We start from the raw sequence: 22,471 nt of genomic DNA on the forward strand, positions 1-22,471 counted from the left end.
TTTTTAACTAATTTGTCTTCATTTATTTGTTTGTTTAATATGAGAACATAATCTATTTAATTGGATAAACTTMATTTGAGTACTTATAACAAATTAACTGAGTTTTTTGTGTTGGGTCACCTGGTCTCTTTTGTCAGTGAACTTTATTGATCCCAAAGGGAAACTAAATGTTGTTGTAGCTCAAATCATTCAAGGTTTTTCAGAGTTGTTGTGGATGGTGATGGCCTTCTGTAGAGGTCTATGATACAGCGGTTTTGAAGAAGCCTCTGACTGAAGACTCTCTGTTTTTATATGACAGTCTTGTGAAAACGATGCTCCTTCAGTTGTGGGACGATGATGCRGTATGATTCGGGTGAAGATACTTGTGTCTCACAGCACAGARCATTGATTGGGACAGAAAAATGTCACTGTTTGTGACAAACAAAATGCTAATGCATCATGTTTATTACTGCAGTAGTATCACAAAAAGTGGCTCTGCATTATATTAACCTCAAATAAGTGTTTGRTTGTCAACAATATTGTGTCGATGAGGTTATTTAGAGACTTATTCTAACAACTCTATAGGTACCATGGTAACAACATCAAACATTTTCATGCAAAGTGGACCAAACACTCACCAGTGCATCAGTCCTGGTGGGTTGTAGAAGCATTAACGCCGTCAGCCGTTGTTGCTTTAACAATTGTAAAAGGGGAAACCACTGGCTGCCTCCCACCTGCCGCAGTGTGAGGGCCGGCCCGGCTGAAAGAAGCGCTTAAGTCTCACATTAACACTGGTTGTCCAATCTGCCGGGGTCGTGACCTCCACCCAGTCCCAGTTCAGAGACCTCACCGCAGCCCGGCTCAGATCTGGCCTCCTCACAGCAGCTCTGCTCTGCTTAGTGTCTGTGTGTGGTGTTTAAATTGAGTTGTGTGTGTGTGTGTGTGTGCGTGCGTGCGTGTGTGTGTGTGTGAGCCAACACATTTGTTTCTTGTGCGCCAGACATTCAACCCATTAAGCCTTCAGAGACCATCGGGGATTTGCATCACAAAGACAGCATCCATGACTGTGCAGGTTTTTAGCTCGGAGGTTTGTCTCGAGCGGAGCGACGCGTGAACTCAAAACAAACTGCTTTTAGATCGGCTGCTATCAAGAGCAGAGCAAGAGTAGCTGGAGGAACATCAGTGGGTTAATTCAGCTTCAATTTAAACAACCATTCTCTGACATTCAACAGAGGCATGTTGACTCCAGGCCGTGTGATTTGGTGTTTACAGATGCTCTCCTCGTTTTCTGCCAAGCCCCCACGGACTCCATCGGCCCTGTTTTGACACAAACTAGAGGAAATTTAACTTGTCCATGTTAAAGTGACCCATGTCACCGTGGGATATCATGAGGAGGGGAGGCTTTCAAAGATATGGCACCAAGATTTTTTTTTTCTTACATGTCTTTTCTTCATTTCTGTGACAGCGATTATGTCAAGAAAACGGAGATTCAGATTAGATTTTTATAATATTTCACGAGCAGAAAAATGCCTGTTTTGGGTGCTGTTTTATAGATCTTGTAACAAGGTTGGCGACTGATAACTTCAAGTGATTTTTCTATCATTCACTCATAATTTACAGTACAGAAATGTGGCAAAGTGACTAGATGAATAACATCTACGATAAGATTATTGTTCAGAGTCATTTTTTTCAGATTAGTCTGTCCTATTTCATTACAACATGAAACGGCACAACGCAAAATCTTGAAAATAGGTGAAGAGGTATTTGATGCCATACAGAAGAACCTTTTGAATTGTACTTTCTTTTTCTTTCCCAAATGTTTCAGATGAAATTAAAATGAATTACAAGCCACAGACAAGAAAATACAACATGCAATTCTCAACTCATTTATTAAGATAATCAGTTTTAATAAAATCTAATCTGGTTCTATTGGGGAAAGTAATCGCCCTCATTGTTGAATGAGGGCGATGGGTAGTGCATGTGCGCATGCGCGCTGACGTCTACCGTTTCCTCTTCCCTATACCTGATTGAGCTGCAGTCCAGTTGTACCATATTTTTTCGACGGGCTGTTTTTGATCCAAAAAGGAATTTCGAGTGTCTTTTATGAGTAATCAAAGGCAACAGAAGCCTACGCTAACAGGCCAGCGTTTCAAACCTCGAAAAAGAGATGGAGAGAAAACTGGGTCTATTTTCACTAGTCCTGATAAATGCCACCATAAAGTAGGTTATGAGCTCTCTGAAGCAACCCACAACGCCCCAGACTAAAGTAATTCCAGATCAAATACAATAAGAAACAGAAACAAAGTGATTGACACATATCTCCTATTATCCACAGTCTGATTAAACATGGATCAATCATGAACTTTCCAGAACTGACCGGACTTTCAAAACTTCTCCAAAAGTGCATTGAAGGATCAACCAGGAAGACCTAATAAAACTGCAAGTGATAACTAAAGCACCGGATGCCTCATTTATCTCTGTTAAGGTCAGAGTTCAAGATTAGACAAAAGGAAAAAGATTTGGAAAACCGTGCACCTTTGTAGTGGTTTGTATTTCAACTCCATTGGTTACCAAAAAGACCACAAACACCTGTCTCAGTTTTCCACAAATAAAGTTAACAATACAAAAATATCAGACAGATTTACGTCTCTTTATGAGTTTATCACTCACGTTTCCCTGATCTTACGAAAAAAAACCTGCAACCTTAATATCTGGCAACAGATACAGCCTTGCTCAAATGTCTCAACCACACACGTATTCTTGCAGAGTATTCATAGTGCATCCCACCCAATTAGAGTTCACATTGTGATGTCTATCCCTTTACACGGCCTCCCCGCTCTTTGCATTTCGCTGAGAGAAAGAGCCGACCACTGCCAGCTCCTAAAAACACACTTAAATGTAGCACCGGTAGACACAGGCACTCAAGTCTGCCCTCTCTCTCTCTCTGGCATCCTCTAATATATACAGTAAACACATGTCCTTCCCTATACAGAGGCAGAAACTATGGCAACGGGATCACGTGCAAACTGCGCCCTTGACAAATTAATGAAAGACCAGGCAGATTTCAATGTGCCCGTCAAGCGGGCGACAAGGATAGAGTGGCAGGAGAGGAGGGGCGGCCACTTTTTGTCTTTGTTTGGTGGAAGCATCTATTGAGTGGCATTTGGTGTCATGCCAGATTCTCCCCTCCTCAGACCGGCCCAAAGTAAACTGGATTTGTCAATGAGAGGCCATTCTCCATTGATGACAGGCAAGGAGAGCCGAAGACTTCAAACGCATTCATTGCGTTGCTGCCCTAAAAGCAGCAGCACATTCAAATGGAAATGTCTTCAGCGTCTGTCCCTGTGGGTCTGCGTAGCTTTTTGACTGTATGTGCTGTACATGTAAACGGGGATTAATTGTCAAGAGCTTTATTCAGTGAAGAGTCCTCAATGCATTTTGTTTTGCCGAGTCTTTAATCTTTGTTGGTTTTTGGGTTTAGTACCCTGCTACAGCCTAAAAGGACTAAATGAAAACTAATACAAATGGACCAATCCAGGGTCTGATTAAGTGTAGCTCGTTTAGTTGGTCACACCTTTGTCAAGCTGCTTGGCAGCCATTTTTTTCCTAATCAAACCATTTCATACCTTTATTACATATTAGCTTTTGTGAGGATTTGGTTTGTCTGTGTGTTCATTTAGGTCTCTGTGTTGTCTACCCCTTGATTGTCTCCAGCTGTCTCTTGTTTCCTTTGATTACTCCCTGGTGTATTTAATCCCACCTGTGTCTGTGTTTCTCTGTTGGGTCTTTGTCATTTATCGTGTCACACGTCTTTGCCTTTGCTGCAGGGGTGAGAGTCATTGCTGTTGCTCACCTGTGCTGCCAGAAAACTTGCACCAGTGTGCTACCAGCATTTGAGCTCCATGTCTCTGCACACCTGTGCTGCCTGGATTGTGTTATTCATCATTAAATCATAATTTCTCTCACTTCCACCAGGGTCTACCTCACCACCAACTCATGACAGCTTTGTTTCTTAACTTTTGTGTGTTTCTGAATTAAGATCAACTGTCATGTCATATGTATTGTCGAAATTATGTTATTTTCTATTCTATTAAGTTATATCCAGATCCCAGTTTGGGGCAGCGGATTCTCAAAATATGACATGCTTTGACTCCCGACACTAAATTAACTTTGAGTGACCTCTTGTTGGTCAGTAGTTATTTATCATAGTCACAACCCAACTTCCATACGATAGACAATTACAACTTTTGTAGTACTACAGAATGTCAGAATTGACCAAGAAAAGTTGAACAGACAAAATGACCTTCATCCTTCTACATCTGTTTATAGGATATGTCCCATACCACTCTGAAAATTTGCTTGCTTATAATACTTGCTGCTGCTTTTGCTTTTATTTTTCTCTGGTGTCTTGTTAAAACAGGCTGAAAAGTAGGAATATCGCGACAGAAATCTTTTGCTGTTTTAAAGCCACAGCTTTGTAAGACGTTGGTATGAAATGATCAAAAGTACCAGCAAATGGACGCTGCCTAATGTTCATCATGGCCCATAAACTTAACCAACAGACAGGCTCAAAAGCTAGAAATGCAGGACTTTTAGCAAAGACCCTGAGCACAATTCAAACAACAATTGTTTGAAAGCTGAAGTGAGCAATAAATTCAGCACAGAAACAAAACTAAAAAGTGAAATCGGACAGCAGCAGCATTGCACCACCTAAGCTTAACCACAAAGTGCAACATAATGGCTTTGTTTCCTACCAAAATAACGTTACACAGCCGCTCTCTCTTTTATTTCTGAGTAATTACCCAGTTGTGGGCACTGAAGAGACTGTTTAGAAATGTGAGCACAATCTTCTGAACAGATCCATAATAAATCAACACAAGATTACTTCAGACTCTTAAGGATACTTGAGTAATTAATCATTTAACAGAAACGACATTCTGCGTAATCAGTGTGTGTGTGTGTGTGTGTGCATGTGTGTGATGTCCCACCGGAGAAGCCAGATGTTGAGACCAAGCATGTTAACTGATAAAGGCGACCCCCGAAAACACCACTTAACCCCCACCCAACCCCCATCACACATCTTAAACCCCAATTTTATGTTTATGAAACCAAAACACACAAAGGCAGGAAGTGCGTACCTCTTGGAAATATACACATTTTGTTTTTTAATTAAGCTCCAGGTGAAATTTTCTCCACAGAATGTTATTTTTACATAATAGTGATTTTATTTAACACTTTTAATGATCCAGAAGCTATTACCGAGGCTTACGTTTGTCCCAGTGTTGGCTAAAGTGTGTTTACGCTTTGAACCGCTCATTCAGCCCAGGCCGTGATCACAGACTCCTGTTTATCTAAGGAAAACCTTTCATCTGGCCAGCCACCATAAAACCTATCACCAGACTCAAACGCCTGAACCAGCACAATAAACCCTGAGCAATCTTCTGAAAAAGATCTTGCAAAAGGAAGCAGAGCTCTGCTGTCAGGCAGGAGATGACTGGACAGATTACTCTGTGGTTTATTTGGTTTCACTTTAGCAAGTAAAGGTTTTAGGAGACGTTAATGACGTGCTTGTGTGGCGTTGGTTTGTTTAACAAGCGGTCACGCCACCGTAAAGTAGAAACTCTTCAGCTTTCATGCTAGGATAAAATCCAGTTTGGTTTTGGTTTCTGTCACAAAACAACATGAAGCTGCGTTCAATGATTTTTCCCTGCTAAAAGAAAAAAAAAAGCCTTTTACCGTGTTAATTTACGAGGAACGACGAGAGACAGCAAACCGAGAGAGCGGGGCAGTTAAATGTTTCTGTGTTCTCACTTGCTCACATTGCTTCCCAAACGGCCGCATCCTCAGATCTTACAAGCAGCTGTCACATCTGCTATGTGAGAAAATAACTAACCTAACGGCCTTTACGTATCCGCTCGCCTTCTTCTAATTGTGTGGCGCTGCCTGTTTGGACCCGGCGCTCGTCTGTTTTCCATCATATCCCTCGTCGGGTCAGCCGTTTGCTCGTGCTCGTCTATCAGGAATGGTCCAGAACAAAGACCTGGAAGATCAAACCCCATAACCCAAAGCAGAGACGCGAACATGCTGACCTTTGACCTAACGTAACTGTGCTGTCCCGCTGCTCGGGGAAAAAGTTTCAAGCATATTCCCATTAGCGTCATTGGCGCTAGAAAAACCTTTGACGTTCATGTTTATGACTCAGAAAATGAAAATCTTTGAAGTTTTATCCATTTCTTATGAATAGAAACTAATGGGTTTATTGAAATAAAATTGGAATTTTTGTAACATTTCGGTGATCTTTAAGTTTGAAAGACTAAGTTTGTGTTTTTGAGGTTAAACAAAAACGGACAGAGAATATTTCTGAACATGAATTATCAAGTTTTGCCTGTAATTCTTAGTCGGATTTCTGAATGAAATTTGATTGTATTCTGACTTTATTTTGTCCTCCATCCCAGCTTTAAGTCTTTTAATGCAGATAATTCTGCAGTTTGCTGTTTTTCACTCTCAGTCCCACAGATATTTGTATCTCTACGATTTGCTTTTCATGCAGTCTCAAACTTATGCTAAAACTCCCAAACTAATACTTTTTTTTAAATCTCTCCCCTCTGAGAAAATCCTCAGATTTTTTTCTGCCCAAGATAAAACCATTGAGCTACAAATTACAAGTCACCTGGGAGAAATCATTAATGGCAAGCTTCCTGCTAAATTTCATGCTAAATTTCATGATCTAAAATGTTTGGAACTACAGAAACCAGGTGTTGTGGTTTGCATTGACAGGCGATGTTTCGAACACTGCTCTGTTCAAACCATCATTATTTTATAACCTAACTTTACCTTCACTTTAAACTTGTCTTTATTGTTCACAGAGTTAGTAGCAAGTGTAAAATTGAGCAACGTATTTGTTGATGAAATGTAAAGTTTATTGCTTGTTTCATAATTGGTGGCTGTATTTTGCTTTTATTTGAACTTTGAACTGCCTTGTCGCTGAAATGTGTTTAACAAATAAACTCGACTGAGACCTTTGCCACTGGAAACTGCATTTTCTGTAGCCACTCTACTGATTTGTAGAAAAGCATATTTTTCTTTAGAGAAGCAATAACTGGATTCCTCTCAGGTGCAATGAGTTTCTCTCACTTTCATCTCTGGCTGACGGTGAACAGCAGCTTTACGGCCGTCGGCAGGCCTGAGGCATGCGAGTGCTCTCTCAGCACGCCGCTGCGTTGTGGGGTCTGGAAACCACAGCAGAGGCTCTATGGATGGATGGGCAGGTTTTTTTCCGCAGCGTAAGGTTTCATTGTCCATGACGGAGTGCAGCGGGATCCAAATCCAAGGATTCAGTTCCTCCAGGAAGTCCAGTTCCACTTCAACATCTGATGCATCAAAACAAAAAAAAGTGGCAACAACGTGCATAATTACATGCTTGTTTGGAGTCCCGCGTACAATCAGACACATGCACCCGCATGCCGGCGTCTCAAAGCCACACCCGCACCGCTCTGTTTGGGTTCAGCTCATCAAGATGTGAAGCTGGAGGCTCTCCATCAGATCCTGGAGAGCTGCAGAGGACGTGAGGACTCACATCTGTCCCTTCAAGCTTTGTTTACAGCCCTCATTCTGCAGCATCCTGTCCATTTCTGCTCACTTAGGAGAACAGACTCCATTCAATAAAATGCTTAAAACTATATAGACGGACATCTATGGATCTTATAAAACAAAAAAAAAAGAAGAAAAAAAAGCAGAGCACTACTTTGACCATTTGTGATGAATAAAGTAAGTCAAGTTAAATCTTTTGGTCAAATTTTGAAACATTTTTAATATTAATATGGACTTAAAGAAGTGTGTGTTTTAATGCTCATTAAGCCGTGGCATCCCTAAAAGGTGGCTGGCGGGGGGACGAGGCCCCTGGAAAAATGCTGGCCACTCCACTTTTATGAATCATATTCAGCTGAAACAAAGGAACATTATCATCTTCTTTAAATTTAATAAATAACACTTTACATAACACATATTTAAGAGTTGTGATTCACATTTACAACAATTGAGAATCAAATCAAAATGTCCCAAAACTGATTTAGAAAAAATGTAAACAAATCTGCTGTCTGTCAGCCTCCATTTTGTAACTGTACAGTACGAACGTAAATATCACATATAATTCAACTGCACACTATTGATTATGGTAAGACACCCGAGACGGTTAAGTCAAAACTTAAAAATAAAAAGAATTATCATAACCTCTGGTCAAAGCAAAACACCAAACCACAGTAAAATGGATTAAAAAAAGATTAAAGAAAGTGATTTTAAACACAGGTTGTCATAGTTACAAAGTCCTTGAGGTGGACACAAACAAAAGGAAACAAACTGCGGCAGACAGCAAAGCTTTTACATTAGAAACAGTTGTGTTCTGAAAGAAACAATCGATTTTCTGCTCTTTTTAGTTCAAACTTAACTATGCATTTAGATCTGATGAAACATAACAACACACCATTCGGGCCTTGATTGCAGAAACCTCCAAACTTCACCTTCTTCTTGATTTTTCTTTGGCTAGCTTTGCACACAAGAAATGGAGAATCACAGAAGTCAATTTTAAGATCTGCAGCTCCTCTTTTTTTTTCTTCTTTTTTTTTTTCTTTCGGCACAACTTTTCCTTCCTCCTAATTGTGGTCCAGATGTGAGGTCTAAACAGATTCGTAATAGTTTAATCACAGAGCAGACAATGAAAGTCCCGTGGAGCCTATTAAGGACATGAACCAGGCGTCTAGGACAGGAACCGGGCCAGAGGACAGGAACCGGGCCAGAGGACAGGAACCGGGCCAGAGGACGAGGAGTCAGCGAGACGAAGAGAGGAAAAGGGGGGTGGGGGGGAGTTCTGTGTCCTAGCAAACAATAACACAACACTCAGCTGAAGCGTGCAGCATTATTAGCCCAGCCGTAGGGAGCTCTGCAGCTCTCAATGGGGCTGGCATTGACTGGTGGGCAAACTGCCGGTGTACTGGTTTTGGTGTGTGGCGTTTCTATGTGTGTGGTGGAGAGGAAAACCCACCAGATGATGGAAGAGATCAAATAAAGATACAAAAAGATGAAATCTGGAAAAGAAACATTACATGAAAAGAGAGAACGCCGCCCCTAGAGCTGTCCACTGACTCCCAGCCAACACGCTTGCAATCAGGGAAGTCTCCTCTCCTGCTCTCACCTCCTCTCCCGGGACCCACGCCTCGCTCTCCTGAGAAAGTGGGACTCCCCCCTCTCCGTTTCTGCTCCCTCCCACTGCAGCTTTAACTGCAGCTGCAGCGGAGCTGGAGGACACAGTCGTGCGCTGGATTGTAAAGGAGGAAGAGAGCGCAAGCCATTCCTGAAGCCATTCCTGAAGCCATGGACGTCAAGCTGCTGGCGCTGATGACTCTGCTGGCCGTGGTCATGCAGGTTCCCACTGCAAACGGTGAGTCTGGACTGGCAACTCTGGGGAGGTTTCAGGTCACTTTGCTGGTTTGGTCATTCTTTAGACATTTTTTTTGTAAAGAAAGCTTATCCAGTATGTTGATTTGGTGGACATATGGATTTAATGGAGGAACTTTCACATTTTCTGGTTTCAATCTGCATGAGAAAAATGAGTTTCCATTTTAATGTGAAGCATGTACCATCGGGGTACTTGCATTAATTTGACATGTTTTCCAGATTTTACACGTTTGTTTCATTACTTTTCACTTGGATCAGAATATTACTGCAGCTCTGTATAAATTTCAAGAAATTTGAGTTCTTAGATGGCAGACTGTTATTCTAAAAGAACTCTGTCATAATATTTCCACAACATTGCATCGCGTTGCAGTGATACATGATGATGGAAGGTGTTTTAAATATTAGTTTTTCTGCCTGTTTTCATTCTTTAGTAAATCAATTTTGACCACTTTGTTTTATAATCATGCTTTTTCAGGAACTGTTTTCTCTAGCACTGAGGCAAATTGATCAAGTGGTTCTTAAAGTTTTACCTCAAACTAAAGGTGATGTGTGCATAAAATGGTCTGATGGAGCTTGTAGTGATAATTTAACTCACTTTATTTGTTTATGTAGCACCAAGTTGTATAAAGTCAACCAGTATTATTTCATATCTATGATATTAACGCTTAGGTTTATAGAATTTTGTTTTATAAATTGAATGAATTAATGAAGAAATAATTTATTTATATTTAAAGATAGAATCACAAAGTGCTGTGAGATCTCTTTTTTTAAATCATAAGACAAAATTAGGGGCTTAAAAGTGCAAAACATAAAATATAAGAACATGGAAGAAGATAAATAACATTATTACTATAAATTCAAAGTCCTACTAACTGAAATACAGAAAAACATTGAATATGTCCAATATTTTTGGTTGAAACACTATTTCAAATCTGATTTCCTGCCTTCACTTCCACAGTAAAGTCTAGAATCTTAAATCTTGAGCGCTGCCTTCGCGCTGAGCCCCCATTAATCTCCTACGGGTTAACCTCTGGGCTGCCGAGTCGCCCGCCGCTGCTGCTGCTACTTTGTGCTACAGCTTGTCGTTTCAGCCCCAACGAGAGCCCCCTCCAGCATATTAAAGCCTCGGGTCTATGTATGAGCATATATTTGTCTTTTACTCTTTGCTTTCTTATAATTAGTTTCTAATTAGGGATAAAGAGTGAAGTGGGGAAAGCAGTGGGCCTTGCTTGTGGCCCCGGTGCTGCAAGCTGCATAATAATCCCTTAGTTTGCATGAGAAAGAAGTCTGAACGGGTGTGAATCATTAGGCTGAAATTACTGAGGATTTAGTCATTTGTGGAAAGACATTAGGTGTTTATATATATATATATAATATATAATATATATAAAATCAGTGGCTGTGAGTTGAATCCCACAGCAAATTTTTAAAATGTGAAATTATCTGTTGTAAACTGGCTGTTATATTTTGTGTATTCTCAAAGACCTTTTTAAGCTCTTTAAATTACAAAAAATAGCCAAATGAGCAACTACGTGCAGCAACAGTTGCATGTCTGTTTTCCTCGGTGCTCAGCAGGTATCCACAGCGCTGATTTGTAATCATTTTAAGAATGCGCTTGAGCTGGTTTCCACACAGCCTGCTGATGCCGTCTCTGCTCCAGAGGACTTATTATGAGAAAAAAACAAAAAAGAAATGCAGAGGGAAGAATATTGGAAAAGGTCGAGGGCCCTTTTCCCTTTAGAGTGGCCGGGCTAAATGCCGCTGCAATGAAAGGCTAAAATTCTGCACCTGCGGTTGTGTGAAAGAAAGAAAAGAAGTGGCCATAAAGGGCTAATCTCTTTTTAATTAACATGTCCTGGAAAAAAAATAGCAGCTAAACTCAGAAATCCTCCATACTTTGTGAAGATTTGTTACAGTAGATTAAACATGTTCACTGAAGAAAGAGGGGCATTAATGCTTGAATTTGAAACATAAATGATTTTATTTCAGTTTAATTTTGGTGCCAGCTGCTGATTTGCTTATTGACTTGATTGTTGCCTGCTTGCAGCTTTGTGATGAGTTTTTGGTTTGTGTTGTCTGCTTGCAGCCAAGCCCATCAGTCTGGTGGAGCGCTGCTGGTGTCGCACCACGCTCAACACCGTCTCTCAGCGCTCCATCAAGGAGCTCAAGTTTCTCCACACCCCCAACTGCCCCTTCCAAGTCATGTAAGTAAATGACTCTTTAAGAGTTATGGAGTGCTTATCTCTGAGAAATGTCTTTCCCACTTTCTAATTGTCTGATCTTCTCACTAATTTGTACAGATTTCTATGTATTAATGACTTAAGCATCAGGTAATCTGGGGGAAGTATAGTCAAATCCCAGACTGCATTTTTGGATGGAGTTTAAATTTTATTTTTTTAATGCGAAGAGAGGTTAAAGCAGCTTATGCATTTAAGTAATAAATCATTCTAGAGGATTTTGATGCTTTAGTTTTACGCTGAGTTCTCAAGAAAGGTGTAAAATATGCATCTAGCTTTGCACACGTCTGAGTTCTGGCCCATACAAGGTGTCTTGGTAGGATGTAAGAGTTTCATGGATTTGCATTATTTCCTACATTTCAAATATTATTTAAAACAATAATTTTCACTAAAGTTCAAGAAAGTCAAAGTTTTCCATGAAAGCAACGTTAAAGACCAACTTGTGCAACAATATACGCTATCGTCAGTCATATTTATCATGGAAACCTTACTTCTGTGCAATCAGCCTCCTGCAGGCGACGCAAGGCATTGTAAGAAAATTTAATATGGAAAAAAGTATAACTTCTCAGCTAAATTTCATGACTAATTTAAATCCACATTTTTAGTCAAAATGTGACATAGCTATAATTAGCTTAGCCCTAACTACTTAGCAAGTAAACGACTCATGTTAGCTTAAATGTGCAAACTTGTTCCGTAGTGCAACTCTGTAAAATTGATATTAATATTATTATTAACAGCACTGTTAATAATAATATTAATTATAATATTAATATTAACTGAAAGTGTTAATGCTGAACAAAGCTAGCAGCACTCTGTGCTAGCTGGTCAAAACGCTTACGCTAGCTCAGTGTTTCCCAACCCTGGTCCTCAAGGCACACTAACCTGCATGTTTTAGATGTTCCCCTGCTTCAGCACACGTGATTTCAATTGTTGGCTGATTAACAGGGTTTTGCTGAATTGCAATCATCTGAATGGGGTGTGTTGAAGCAGGGGAACATCTAAAACATGCAGGTCAGTGTGCCTTGAGGACCAGGGTTGGAAAACACTGCGCTAACTTAGGCAAACAAACACGTTCTGTGCTTAGAACAAATGTCTTCTCTACAAACACCAACATAACATTATTACACAGCTTCACTTTGTGATCTTACCATTTCCTGTGGCTGCTCAGTGAACCTTGGGTCAGTTTGTTGTAAAGTTTCAGAAAATGATGAGGCTGCTCCTCCTGTCCGCCCTAGCAAACTTGGGCTTTAATTTTTAATCCAATGCTAAAGTCACACAAAAGGACTTACGAAGCTGTTTTTGTACATTTTCACTATTTTTGACCGACGTGTGTTGACGTGTGGGGTAAATGTGAGGCCTGGTGTTGATATCCTTTGACTCGCTTCCTGTATGAAGAGAGATTAAAACAACACAATCCACTCAGAGAGAGGAAAGCCGCGACGGGCCGAGCTCGAGGGGACCATTTATGTTTGTAAAGGAAGCAATCATTAAGGGTCAAAGAGATTACCTTTGTATTATTGCTGACCCCTTGTGTCCCTTATCCTCTCTTTTTTGTTATTCATTTCCCGCCTCAAACTGCCTCAGCGACGATGATTGATGTAATGTCACCGGTCTGGAACGTATTAACTAGAAAGTCTCATCACTTCCTGGCTAGAGAAGAGTGGACATCAGAAGCTTCAGGGCTTCTGACAAAAAAAGAGGGAAGAGGGGTAAAAAAACAAAAAAAACAAGGGGTGGCCAAATGGCAAAAAATGTCACAGAGGACAAACTGCTCTCTGGCCAGGCCAGAAACCCACCGTCCAGGGTGTCTCTACTGGAGCAGATGTAGGAAAGCTGGAAACACTACACCTCCAAAAAAACAGAAAGTCCTCCCCCATGCGTCCCCCCATGTGCCATCATCCTCACGGACCTCAGCATGCTGTTGATATTAACTTGCTGTGAAGTAATTACTACCTGCTGCTGCTGGAGCTCCGGCCCACAAATTCCAGCCAAGTCAATTAAGGTTCAGCCTCTCAGAGCGTCTTCCTCACAAGACGAAGGGAGACACATCAAACCATAGAGAGCTTCTGAATGGACGATCTGGAAAGCCCTAATGAAATGTAACAGAAAGGGAAGGGGGGAGAAGAGGAGACATCCCCTGAGGAAAAGCAAACAGAGATCCGGTTTCTGGGCCGCTCGGCCTCCCGGCTTCGCGTGTTGGTTTGAGGGATTTGATGTTGATGCTCGTACGACCGACCCTCCTGGAGGGCACTGTAGGCAAAGGGGCAATGCGTTCCTCCTGCTAATGTGTGTGGGAGCATCGAAATGGGTGGAAGGGATTGGGAAGAGCGGGGAAGAGGGTCGTAGTCTGAGGAATGTGTTGAATTTACAGTTGTGTGACAGAGAGACGGAGGGAGGAGGAGAGCAGGGCAGAGAGGCGCTGCACCTCTGAGCTGTTAGCTCGCAAACACGACCTTTCGGCACCGGGGTGTGATATCAGCCACATGTTTTAAGAGGAGGTGAAACCTTACAGCCTGACCCGCCAACTCTGACTGTCCAGTAAGATCTGAAACTCAACCGGACAAGAAAGCTAATCCCTTTACCGTCTTTTCACCGACAGACCAGGAACACCAAGAAATCAGGATGAATAAACGTAGTTTAAGGAACAACAAAAGTSTAAAGTGTCTCTACATTGGTTTATGGTGAGAAAAATGATTTAAAAGAAAAACTGTAAAGCTCCTGAAATAAGACTGCAGCGTGATATTTTGCTCCTACAGCTTTTACACATCGATCGTGTTGCGAAACAGTTTTCTGTTTTCATCTGCATAAATTAACTTTAATGGTTACAGGAGAGATGCCTCCTACGCAGCTAAATGAATGATTTTCAGAGCGAAAATTCATTAGCAGATATTTTTTACGCAGTAATAATATCACGAGGAAACTGGAAGTACTGGAAGTGAAAACGTGTATTAAAAAAAGCTTCTCTGCGACATCATATTTGATGAGATGAGGAAACTAAATAAAAAAAACAACAACCAGAGAATCTGTTGGTGTGAAGGTGACACAAAGGAACGACTCGCTTACAGTGAAACATGGCGGAGATCCGATTGTGTTTGACTGCTGGTCGGCTTTGATGCTTCCGTTACGGGAGGAAGTAAGGGATTAAACGGATAATACAAAAGCATCTCTGTGTATTTTTGCAAACTCGGGTTCATAGTTAAATCGTTCCGCAGACCGCCGGCGGTGAAAGCAGCAGACAAAAGAGCATGGAAATGTGATTAAAGAGGAAGAGATGGAACGTTTTAAACCTGGCCAGCAATGATTCCCACTATAAATCCCAGTATTGGCTTTGGAGGCAAACTGAGATCTAACATTACAAGAAGACTTTAGTTTTTTGGGGGGTTTTTTCCTAAAGAACCTGAACACACCACAGAAATGCGAGACAGAAAAGTGTGAGAAGCATTTTGATGTCTGGAGGAATTGTTTATTAATGGCAAATTATGCAAGTAAATGAGTCAACGTTTTGAGTTACAGTGTCTGTTTCACTATAAACGTTTAGTCGTTAAAGATCAGAACTGAACGAGTTGTTGTTTTAATTACATTTCAAGAGCATGTGTGCTCGAGACATATTTCCCCTATTAGATAAAATAATATGGATTCAAGCCGGCAAAAAATATCTACAAGTAAGAAGCGAATATTTCATGTAAGAAATTCACACCAAACCAAAACAGAAGGAAGTTTTAAATGAAACCAAGGTGATCCAGAGATGCCAGATCTGTGAGGACGTTTAATGCGCTTTGCAGAGACATTTTTACAAAGAGAGTTCAGTGTCATCGCTGATATGAGTGGAAACAGAAAGCTGCGATTTTTCATCCTCGGTCCCAAACACACAGAAACCTGCTGTAATAACGCAATCCGTCTCGTTTAAACAGGACGTGCTGGGATTCTTTTAGAGACGAGGGGTTTTGGACCAAAACCATGCGAGGCATATTTATGGCACTTCACGTGCAATTTAGTATTAAAATCCCTTCAATTTATTCAGCTAAACTTGAACCCTGGATAGATTAGCTTTTAATCAGCTGATAAGGAAAGTTCTGCTTCCTTGTTCTTTGAATGAAACACTGATAAGGTTTAATTTAGTATTTCCCCTTCAACATGTTAGAACAACCAGTAATCCCTTTCTGACGGGGGAGGTTTGAAAAATGATCAATCAGCTGACAAGCAATTTAAGATAATAAAGTCAACGTCACTTTATTATTCATTAGGGCTTTCTTTGTCACAGTTGCAGGTGTTTTAAAGTAGATATGGGCATGTTTATGCTTCTTACATGAGCAAAGAAGCATATTTCTGCAGCAATTTCCAGATTTATGAAGACCCTAAAATAGTTTTGCCTCAACAAAAATGACCTATAACCAAAAGAAATTGGTTTTAACACAACGGGAAAGTTTCCAGACTATGAGAGCAACTTTGAAACAGCAGAAATAATCAGTAACAAAATGTTTCTGTTGCATTTAATTCCGGTTGCTGGTGGGTTAAAACAGTTGTGGTACGAGGGTTTTTTTTTTTTTTTTTAATTTATGGATTCCTTAGTTTTCTTTAGTTTATTCAAACTAAACATTTGAGAGCAAAATGTTTAATGGAATCATTGCCAAGATAAATTCATCTTAGGACTCTTTGCACATCATTAGGGGTTGCTGTTACTCATCGTATCTGTTTCACTTCAACAAGATCTCACTGAAGGTTTTCGAAAACATAAAGCGAGCGTCTTGAATTAATAAACCTGCAACAATTTTTTTTTTTTCTTTTTTTTTTTTTTGCAAAACTTTGATTAAAATAATCATTTGTAGACACTACCTCTCTGCTGCGCATCGTCACCGAGATGCAGGGGGTGGGAAAAAAAAAATGTCCTGCAGCATAAATATGCCTCCATGACGTCCTTGAAGCTGATTTATAAGACGCATGCTTGGATGAGACTCAGAAACTTCCTCTCTATCTCTTTGTGTAAACACACGTGTTAGCAGAGAAACTGGAGAAGTAAATGTCCATCTGCATGTCGAATGGTAATAATCACAGACAAATGGTATGTAATTTATGGGTTTTTTTTTATTCTTCTTCCGTAGTGCTAAACTGAAGAACAACAGGGAGGTTTGCATCAACCCTGAGACCAAGTGGTTGCAAGGATACCTGAAGAACGCCATCAACAAGTAAGAACAAAAAAAAAAATCTTTGCCTTTGACGAATGATCCCTCACAAAACAAGAAATATGCGGCTCTGCTCACACAAGTTTAGATGAAAGAAATAAACTTTTCTCATTCCCGCTTACAATTACTCTCTGAAATTGTTTACGAGCAGCAGACGGGCTATAGGAGAAATAATTTCCACTCATTTATGAACAGACTTAAATCTTCCGCTGCGATTCGCGCGCCTTTGTTTCCGCGAACCTGCTAAACATTTAATCCAAAGTTCGCATAAGATGTAAACTTGAGAGCAGATGTTCAGTATTTACCTTCGTCCTGCACATTTCCACATTTATGTCTTTGCCAACTGCGCGTTATCAGAGCCGCATGAAATGCATCTTTGAAATGTCTGACGTCACCTGGCGGAAAAAAAAACAACTAAACCTTGATTTACTGTCAAATTTCTGTTTTCTGAAACATTATAAACATTTTCCAAAGCAATTCCCAACCAGCAAACAAAGGCAAATATGAAAGCTTCAAACTATATTATAACTTGAAATTCTTATAGATCATAGGTCATAATTTAAATTCAAACAATTAATTGGAAAAAAAAAGCATATTTACAACTCCTACACTGCAAAATCACAAAACCTTACCAAGTATTTTTGGTCTAGTTTATAGTGCGAATATGTTAGTTCACCTGAAATAAGACAAAACTCACTCACAAGAACCTGTTTATCAAGATATAGGATCCTGTTTTAAGACAATAATTTATTTTAATTGATGAAAAGGTGACTATATATATATATATATATATATATAAGTAATTAGAACATTGGAATAATGTCTTTTTCTCAGTAAAATAATCTGCTAATGGAACTAGTACTTTTTAAAAATTCAATATTTGACATTCATTGACTTAAAACAAGCTCTGGTATTTTGCTGAAAAGTTACTCGTAAGTTAGTTTTGTCTTATTTCAAGTGTACTAAGATATTTGCACTAGAAACTGGATCAAAAATACTCTGTGAGGTTTTGTGTTTTTACAATGTGTGAACTTATAATAAATAGCAGTTCTTGTTCCCAGAGGTTAGTATCTTCCTTCAGATGTAGAGAATCAAAAATGTCACTTGTTAAATTTGACTTCAGAATGGCAATGTCATTCCAGCTAGCCACATTTTTTTTCTACGGTAACCAGAAGTTGTTTGTAGCTTCTGCTATTTCCATCAATGGTTCAAGTTTTCCTAGACAAGCAGCATTCTCCCATCCAGGCTGTCTGAATGGGAGAATGTTTTCCTGCTCTTACATCCTGCTGAATTAAAAACAGATTGTCCACACGCTGCAATAGCATCACAAAAAACAAACCCTAACCTTTTCATTCCTCTGCTTATCTCCCCAGGGTGAAAAAATCCAAGAGACGCAACACCAAGAAAGTCTAAGCTGCAGAGAAAGGGGCATGGAGCGCATCGCCTCCGAGTCTGAACCCCCCCAGGTCAAACCTCCGTACCTCCCTGACACTGCTTTGGATGTATGCAAACACGCTGTACGCTACCTACCAGTCCACCCACCTCTGTGGACCGCTTGCAGAAGCAGCACTTCACCTCCAAACCTGCACTGACCACACCGCCGTCTCTCCTCCCGGCCCCCAAACCCAACTGGGCGAGGAGTCGTCTTCTGAAATCCACACAAGCTCCAGATGCAGTGATGAAGCAGCAGGATGCAAACAGAAAGTGTGTTGTTTTTTTTAGTCTCTGAACGTGGATGAATTGAACTAACTCTGCTTCTGTGACTGTAAATAGTCAGGGTTTTTATTTAGTTTTTTTACACCTCTGTAAAGAGAAACCTCAAGTTTTCCAACTCACACAAAAGCTTTGTGACTTCATAACCTCTTCAACACTAACAACGTCTCAAAGAGGACGCTCACGCACCGACGCATCAGTTGCGCTTTGGTGAAATGAAGAAGTGCTTTTAATTTGCGAACACCAAAGGGAACTCATGCGAGGCAAACGTGTCTCCCTTTTCTACTAAAATACACCACGTTCTCAACAAAGATTCCCAGGTTTCCATCTCCTCCCACACTTCTTCTTCTTCTGTCACAAAAATCACCTGCATGTTCTCCATCACCTTGTCCTATAAATTTCCCCTCTGGCCTCCCATCTTCTCCTCCTCCTCCTTCGACACAGAATATGGGTTTTCCAGACACGACGGCTGAACTCTAGCGGCCGCTGATGGTCAGAGGCGAGCTGGGCGTCCATGTTTGATGGAGCCTCGCTTCGTTTCGAGGAATCCTCCTCCACTGTGTTGACACCAGCCTCATGGTGCTGCTGTATGTTCACAAAGAGGAGTCAGAGCCATTTATACGACTGTGTATCACTTTTTTTTATGTAAGAGGGAGCATCTACTAACAACTGGGAGATAAGATAAAGTCTTAAGCATTTACTGACAACGGGTCTTTTGCCAGACGAAGTTGAAGCCATGCAAGGGAAAGAAAGTATTTTAGTTAAAACTATTTAGCAACAGAAAACACGCCCACCTCAAAAATCATGGATTCCTCTATGATCTTAGGTTTAGGGGGGGGTTTAGTGAAAAGAGTTGAGAGAGCCCCATCCACCTCTATTGGCACTTTTGCTGAAGATGTGCAAAAAGTCCTAAAAGGCATCAATTACATGTTGCTGTAACATAATCCCACACTGACTAATTTGCAGCAGTTGAATAAAGGTTAATTGTTGGCAGGATAAACTAGATCCAACCGTTTTTATTGCTCTGGCTGAACAATTAGGCGGATTTGAATAAGTCGCTGTATTTTGCTGCCTGACGTTAATGGCACGAGTCTTTTCGACCTTGAAATGTGGCTGATCTGACCTCTGTCACGTTCAGTAAAACGTCATGATGAAAATCTCTGATGTTTCAGGAAAAACGGAAAAAAGTCGGATAAAAGTAATAAAAAGACTTCGGTTGCGTTTGTGTTTTGACAACTGTTTGTGGGATGTTGTTGTTGCAGTACAATTTAAAAAAATCTATTTTCTTTTAAGGCTTTTTGCACGTTTTGGAGTGTGTGGGTGCTCTACGATCACAAGTTTAGTGTTTTATACCAACACCATTCCTTTTTTTTAGGAATAAAAAGCTAATAAATTGTCAAAATTAGTGGGGTCATGAATGTCACAGAGGGAATGTTAGGGTTGGCGAAAGGGAAGTTTTTGTTTGTCCACTTTTCTTTTTTTTTACATATATATATTTGAGCCACTTTATTATCAGATGTGTCCTTTAGTGTATTTTTATTCTTTTTATATGTGGAATCTTACTAATTGTTTTTTTTATCATAAGTAGGTAAGAGCTACTAAATGAAGGTGGATTTTTCAGTATTAAACTTCTTTACCACAAATAAAAAAGCATGTAATTCTGTATGCAAAGAAATACAAAACCATCACTGTTTGACTGCTAAATGTATTTTTTGTTTTTGTCTCTCTTGGTGTTTCTTTACCAGCCAAAATGAGATACTAACATGTCAGAGCTGCTACAGCTGACATATTTTTCTTTAAAGAAAGCTTTTGAAATTGCCTTTGAGCGCATAGCTTTTCCCGAGCTCAGGTCAAACCAACTGAACAATTTTATTATTTTTTCTTTTTTATCGTTTTACTTCAGTCGATGTTTCAGCAGCCAATGAGCCGAGACAGAACCAAAGCTCAGCTTAGATCAGAGCGACCGGCATGTGCTTTCAATCTGCCAGCACCCAAAAGCCTTTCCTCAGTCTTACTCAAATCTGTTAATTCAGAACCAGGTGGTTGTGATCATCGTTTTTATGCTCATGTGTTTCATTTTGCGCTGGTTTGTTTTCTTCKGTTGCTATCTGTGGTTTTTCTTTCCAGTTGGGAGCAAACGGTGCAATAATCTTGTAATTAATCTCTCAGAACTGAACACCCAATAATCCTGTGTGGTTAAAGTAAATTATATGAACACATTGCTCAGAAAACAAAGTGTTTCAATAAGGTTTTTTATTATTATTTGTTGTTCATTACCAAACTACTCCAACCATTGAAACTGGTAAAGAAAAATAACATTTTGTAACTTCTGACATTTTCTCATGTTCAATCACTAGATTATGCTGGGTTGCCAGCACTGAAACTATGAATTTACGGAAATCAAACACGGTGATAATGAGTTTCAGCAAAATGTCTCTGTAAGAAAATGTAATCAGATCGACAAAAAGCCATTTTAAACTCTGTTTTTTCTCTTTCTTTTACCTTTAATGTTTTTATAATGTCTTTTAAGTTGACACTCAACTTAACTCTTGTTCTCTACTGTTGTATTTTTAAATGAATCAAAATGAGTTTTACTTCGGAGCCCACGACAATGTGAAAATGTTTTTCTCCTGGCAGCTTCTGACTTATTCCTTTGTAATRGTTTAGAAGATTACTTCCTGTTTTCCACAGCTTGTAAGCCAAGAGGTTGTATTTTTTTATTTTTGTTGTTTTTATTTTTATATCTACGCCCATTTTTCAATAAAGCATAATAAGATTTAAAAAAAAATAATAAGTGCACTACCTGTGTTTCATCCATCCCAGACAACTTCGGTTTGAATTTCTTGCCTATTTAAAGGTTAGTTTTTGTGACTTAAGTAGATTCACTTCTTCTTTTTTGGTAATTTGTTGAAGAAATCATGCAGCTTTTTAAAACCGTTCATAATTGTTTAATAAAATTTTTCTGCATGACAGCCTGTAATATCACTGTGTTTAACCGGCCTGTTGTGACTCTGATCCGGAAGAAAAAGACGAACAGGCTTTCCAGATATTTTTAAACAAAAATGCAAAAAAATTGGCACATTTTTTTATTCTCCCCCTTTTAATTTGACACCCCTAAATGAAATCAAGTGTAACTACTTCCACTAGAAGTCAAATAACTAACAATAACGTTTGTTAATGGCTACAAACCGTGACGCCCTCAGAAATGTTCACAGGGTGTCCAGACCAGGCCTGTAAAAATGTCCTGGTGAAAAAAACATTAACCGATTTTATTTATCTGTTTGGGTTACATGATTTGAATTACATTGAACAAGTTATAAAAGGGGAGACTTCATATTTAGGATCACTACAATTTGGTCTCTAACTTATATATTTTGCATATATTTTCAGAACGAGTGTAAACATAACAAAAAGATTTGTCTCATGGCWCTACTACTTACAGCTTCCAGTTTGACTTTTACCCTTGGTTTATGATCGCATGTTGCAGCTCATTCATGACATAATGGATATATAAAATAAATGTAAAAATACCTGTTGGGGTCTAAATACAATTCCTATGAAATTCGCTTTTAAGAGTGAAAATCGTTTTTTTAAGAAATAAAAGTCTAACAACCATATCCATGCACTTCCTGTCTTCACTGACTGTTTGGTCACATTTTCTTTTTTTTTTTTTTTTGCTTTTTTTTTTGCTGTTTCCTAGCAACAAGAATTGGCTCAACTTACCCTTTGGCTCAACTTGCCCCAGTCTCCCCTGTTGTACATAATGTGATGAGAGCTAACATGCTAGCATTGATTTTTTTGTCAATTGAAAAGTATATACAGTATATATTTTTAAAAAATGTGCCCTGAGAGCAGCTTGATGCGGTTCTGAACTGTTCTGGATTCCTTCTCTTACAATCAGGAGCTGTCACT

At 39.7% G+C, this 22,471-nt stretch overlaps 1 protein-coding gene across 1 annotated transcript; it reads left to right on the forward strand.

Annotated features, from left to right (window-relative positions):
• The first annotated feature begins 9,055 nt into the window (after positions 1–9,055).
• cxcl12b (chemokine (C-X-C motif) ligand 12b (stromal cell-derived factor 1)) lies at positions 9,056–21,338 on the forward strand. The gene is made up of 4 exons (XM_008409253.2): positions 9,056–9,412; positions 11,516–11,633; positions 16,766–16,849; positions 18,220–21,338. Exons 1-4 carry the CDS (start codon positions 9,346–9,348, stop codon positions 18,257–18,259), a joined length of 309 nt encoding a protein of 102 aa, XP_008407475.1. The 5' UTR covers positions 9,056–9,345; the 3' UTR covers positions 18,260–21,338.
• The last annotated feature ends 1,133 nt before the right edge of the window (positions 21,339–22,471 follow it).

This window comes from Poecilia reticulata, linkage group LG1 (assembly GCF_000633615.1).
Source record: "Poecilia reticulata strain Guanapo linkage group LG1, Guppy_female_1.0+MT, whole genome shotgun sequence".
NCBI lineage: Eukaryota > Metazoa > Chordata > Actinopteri > Cyprinodontiformes > Poeciliidae > Poecilia > Poecilia reticulata.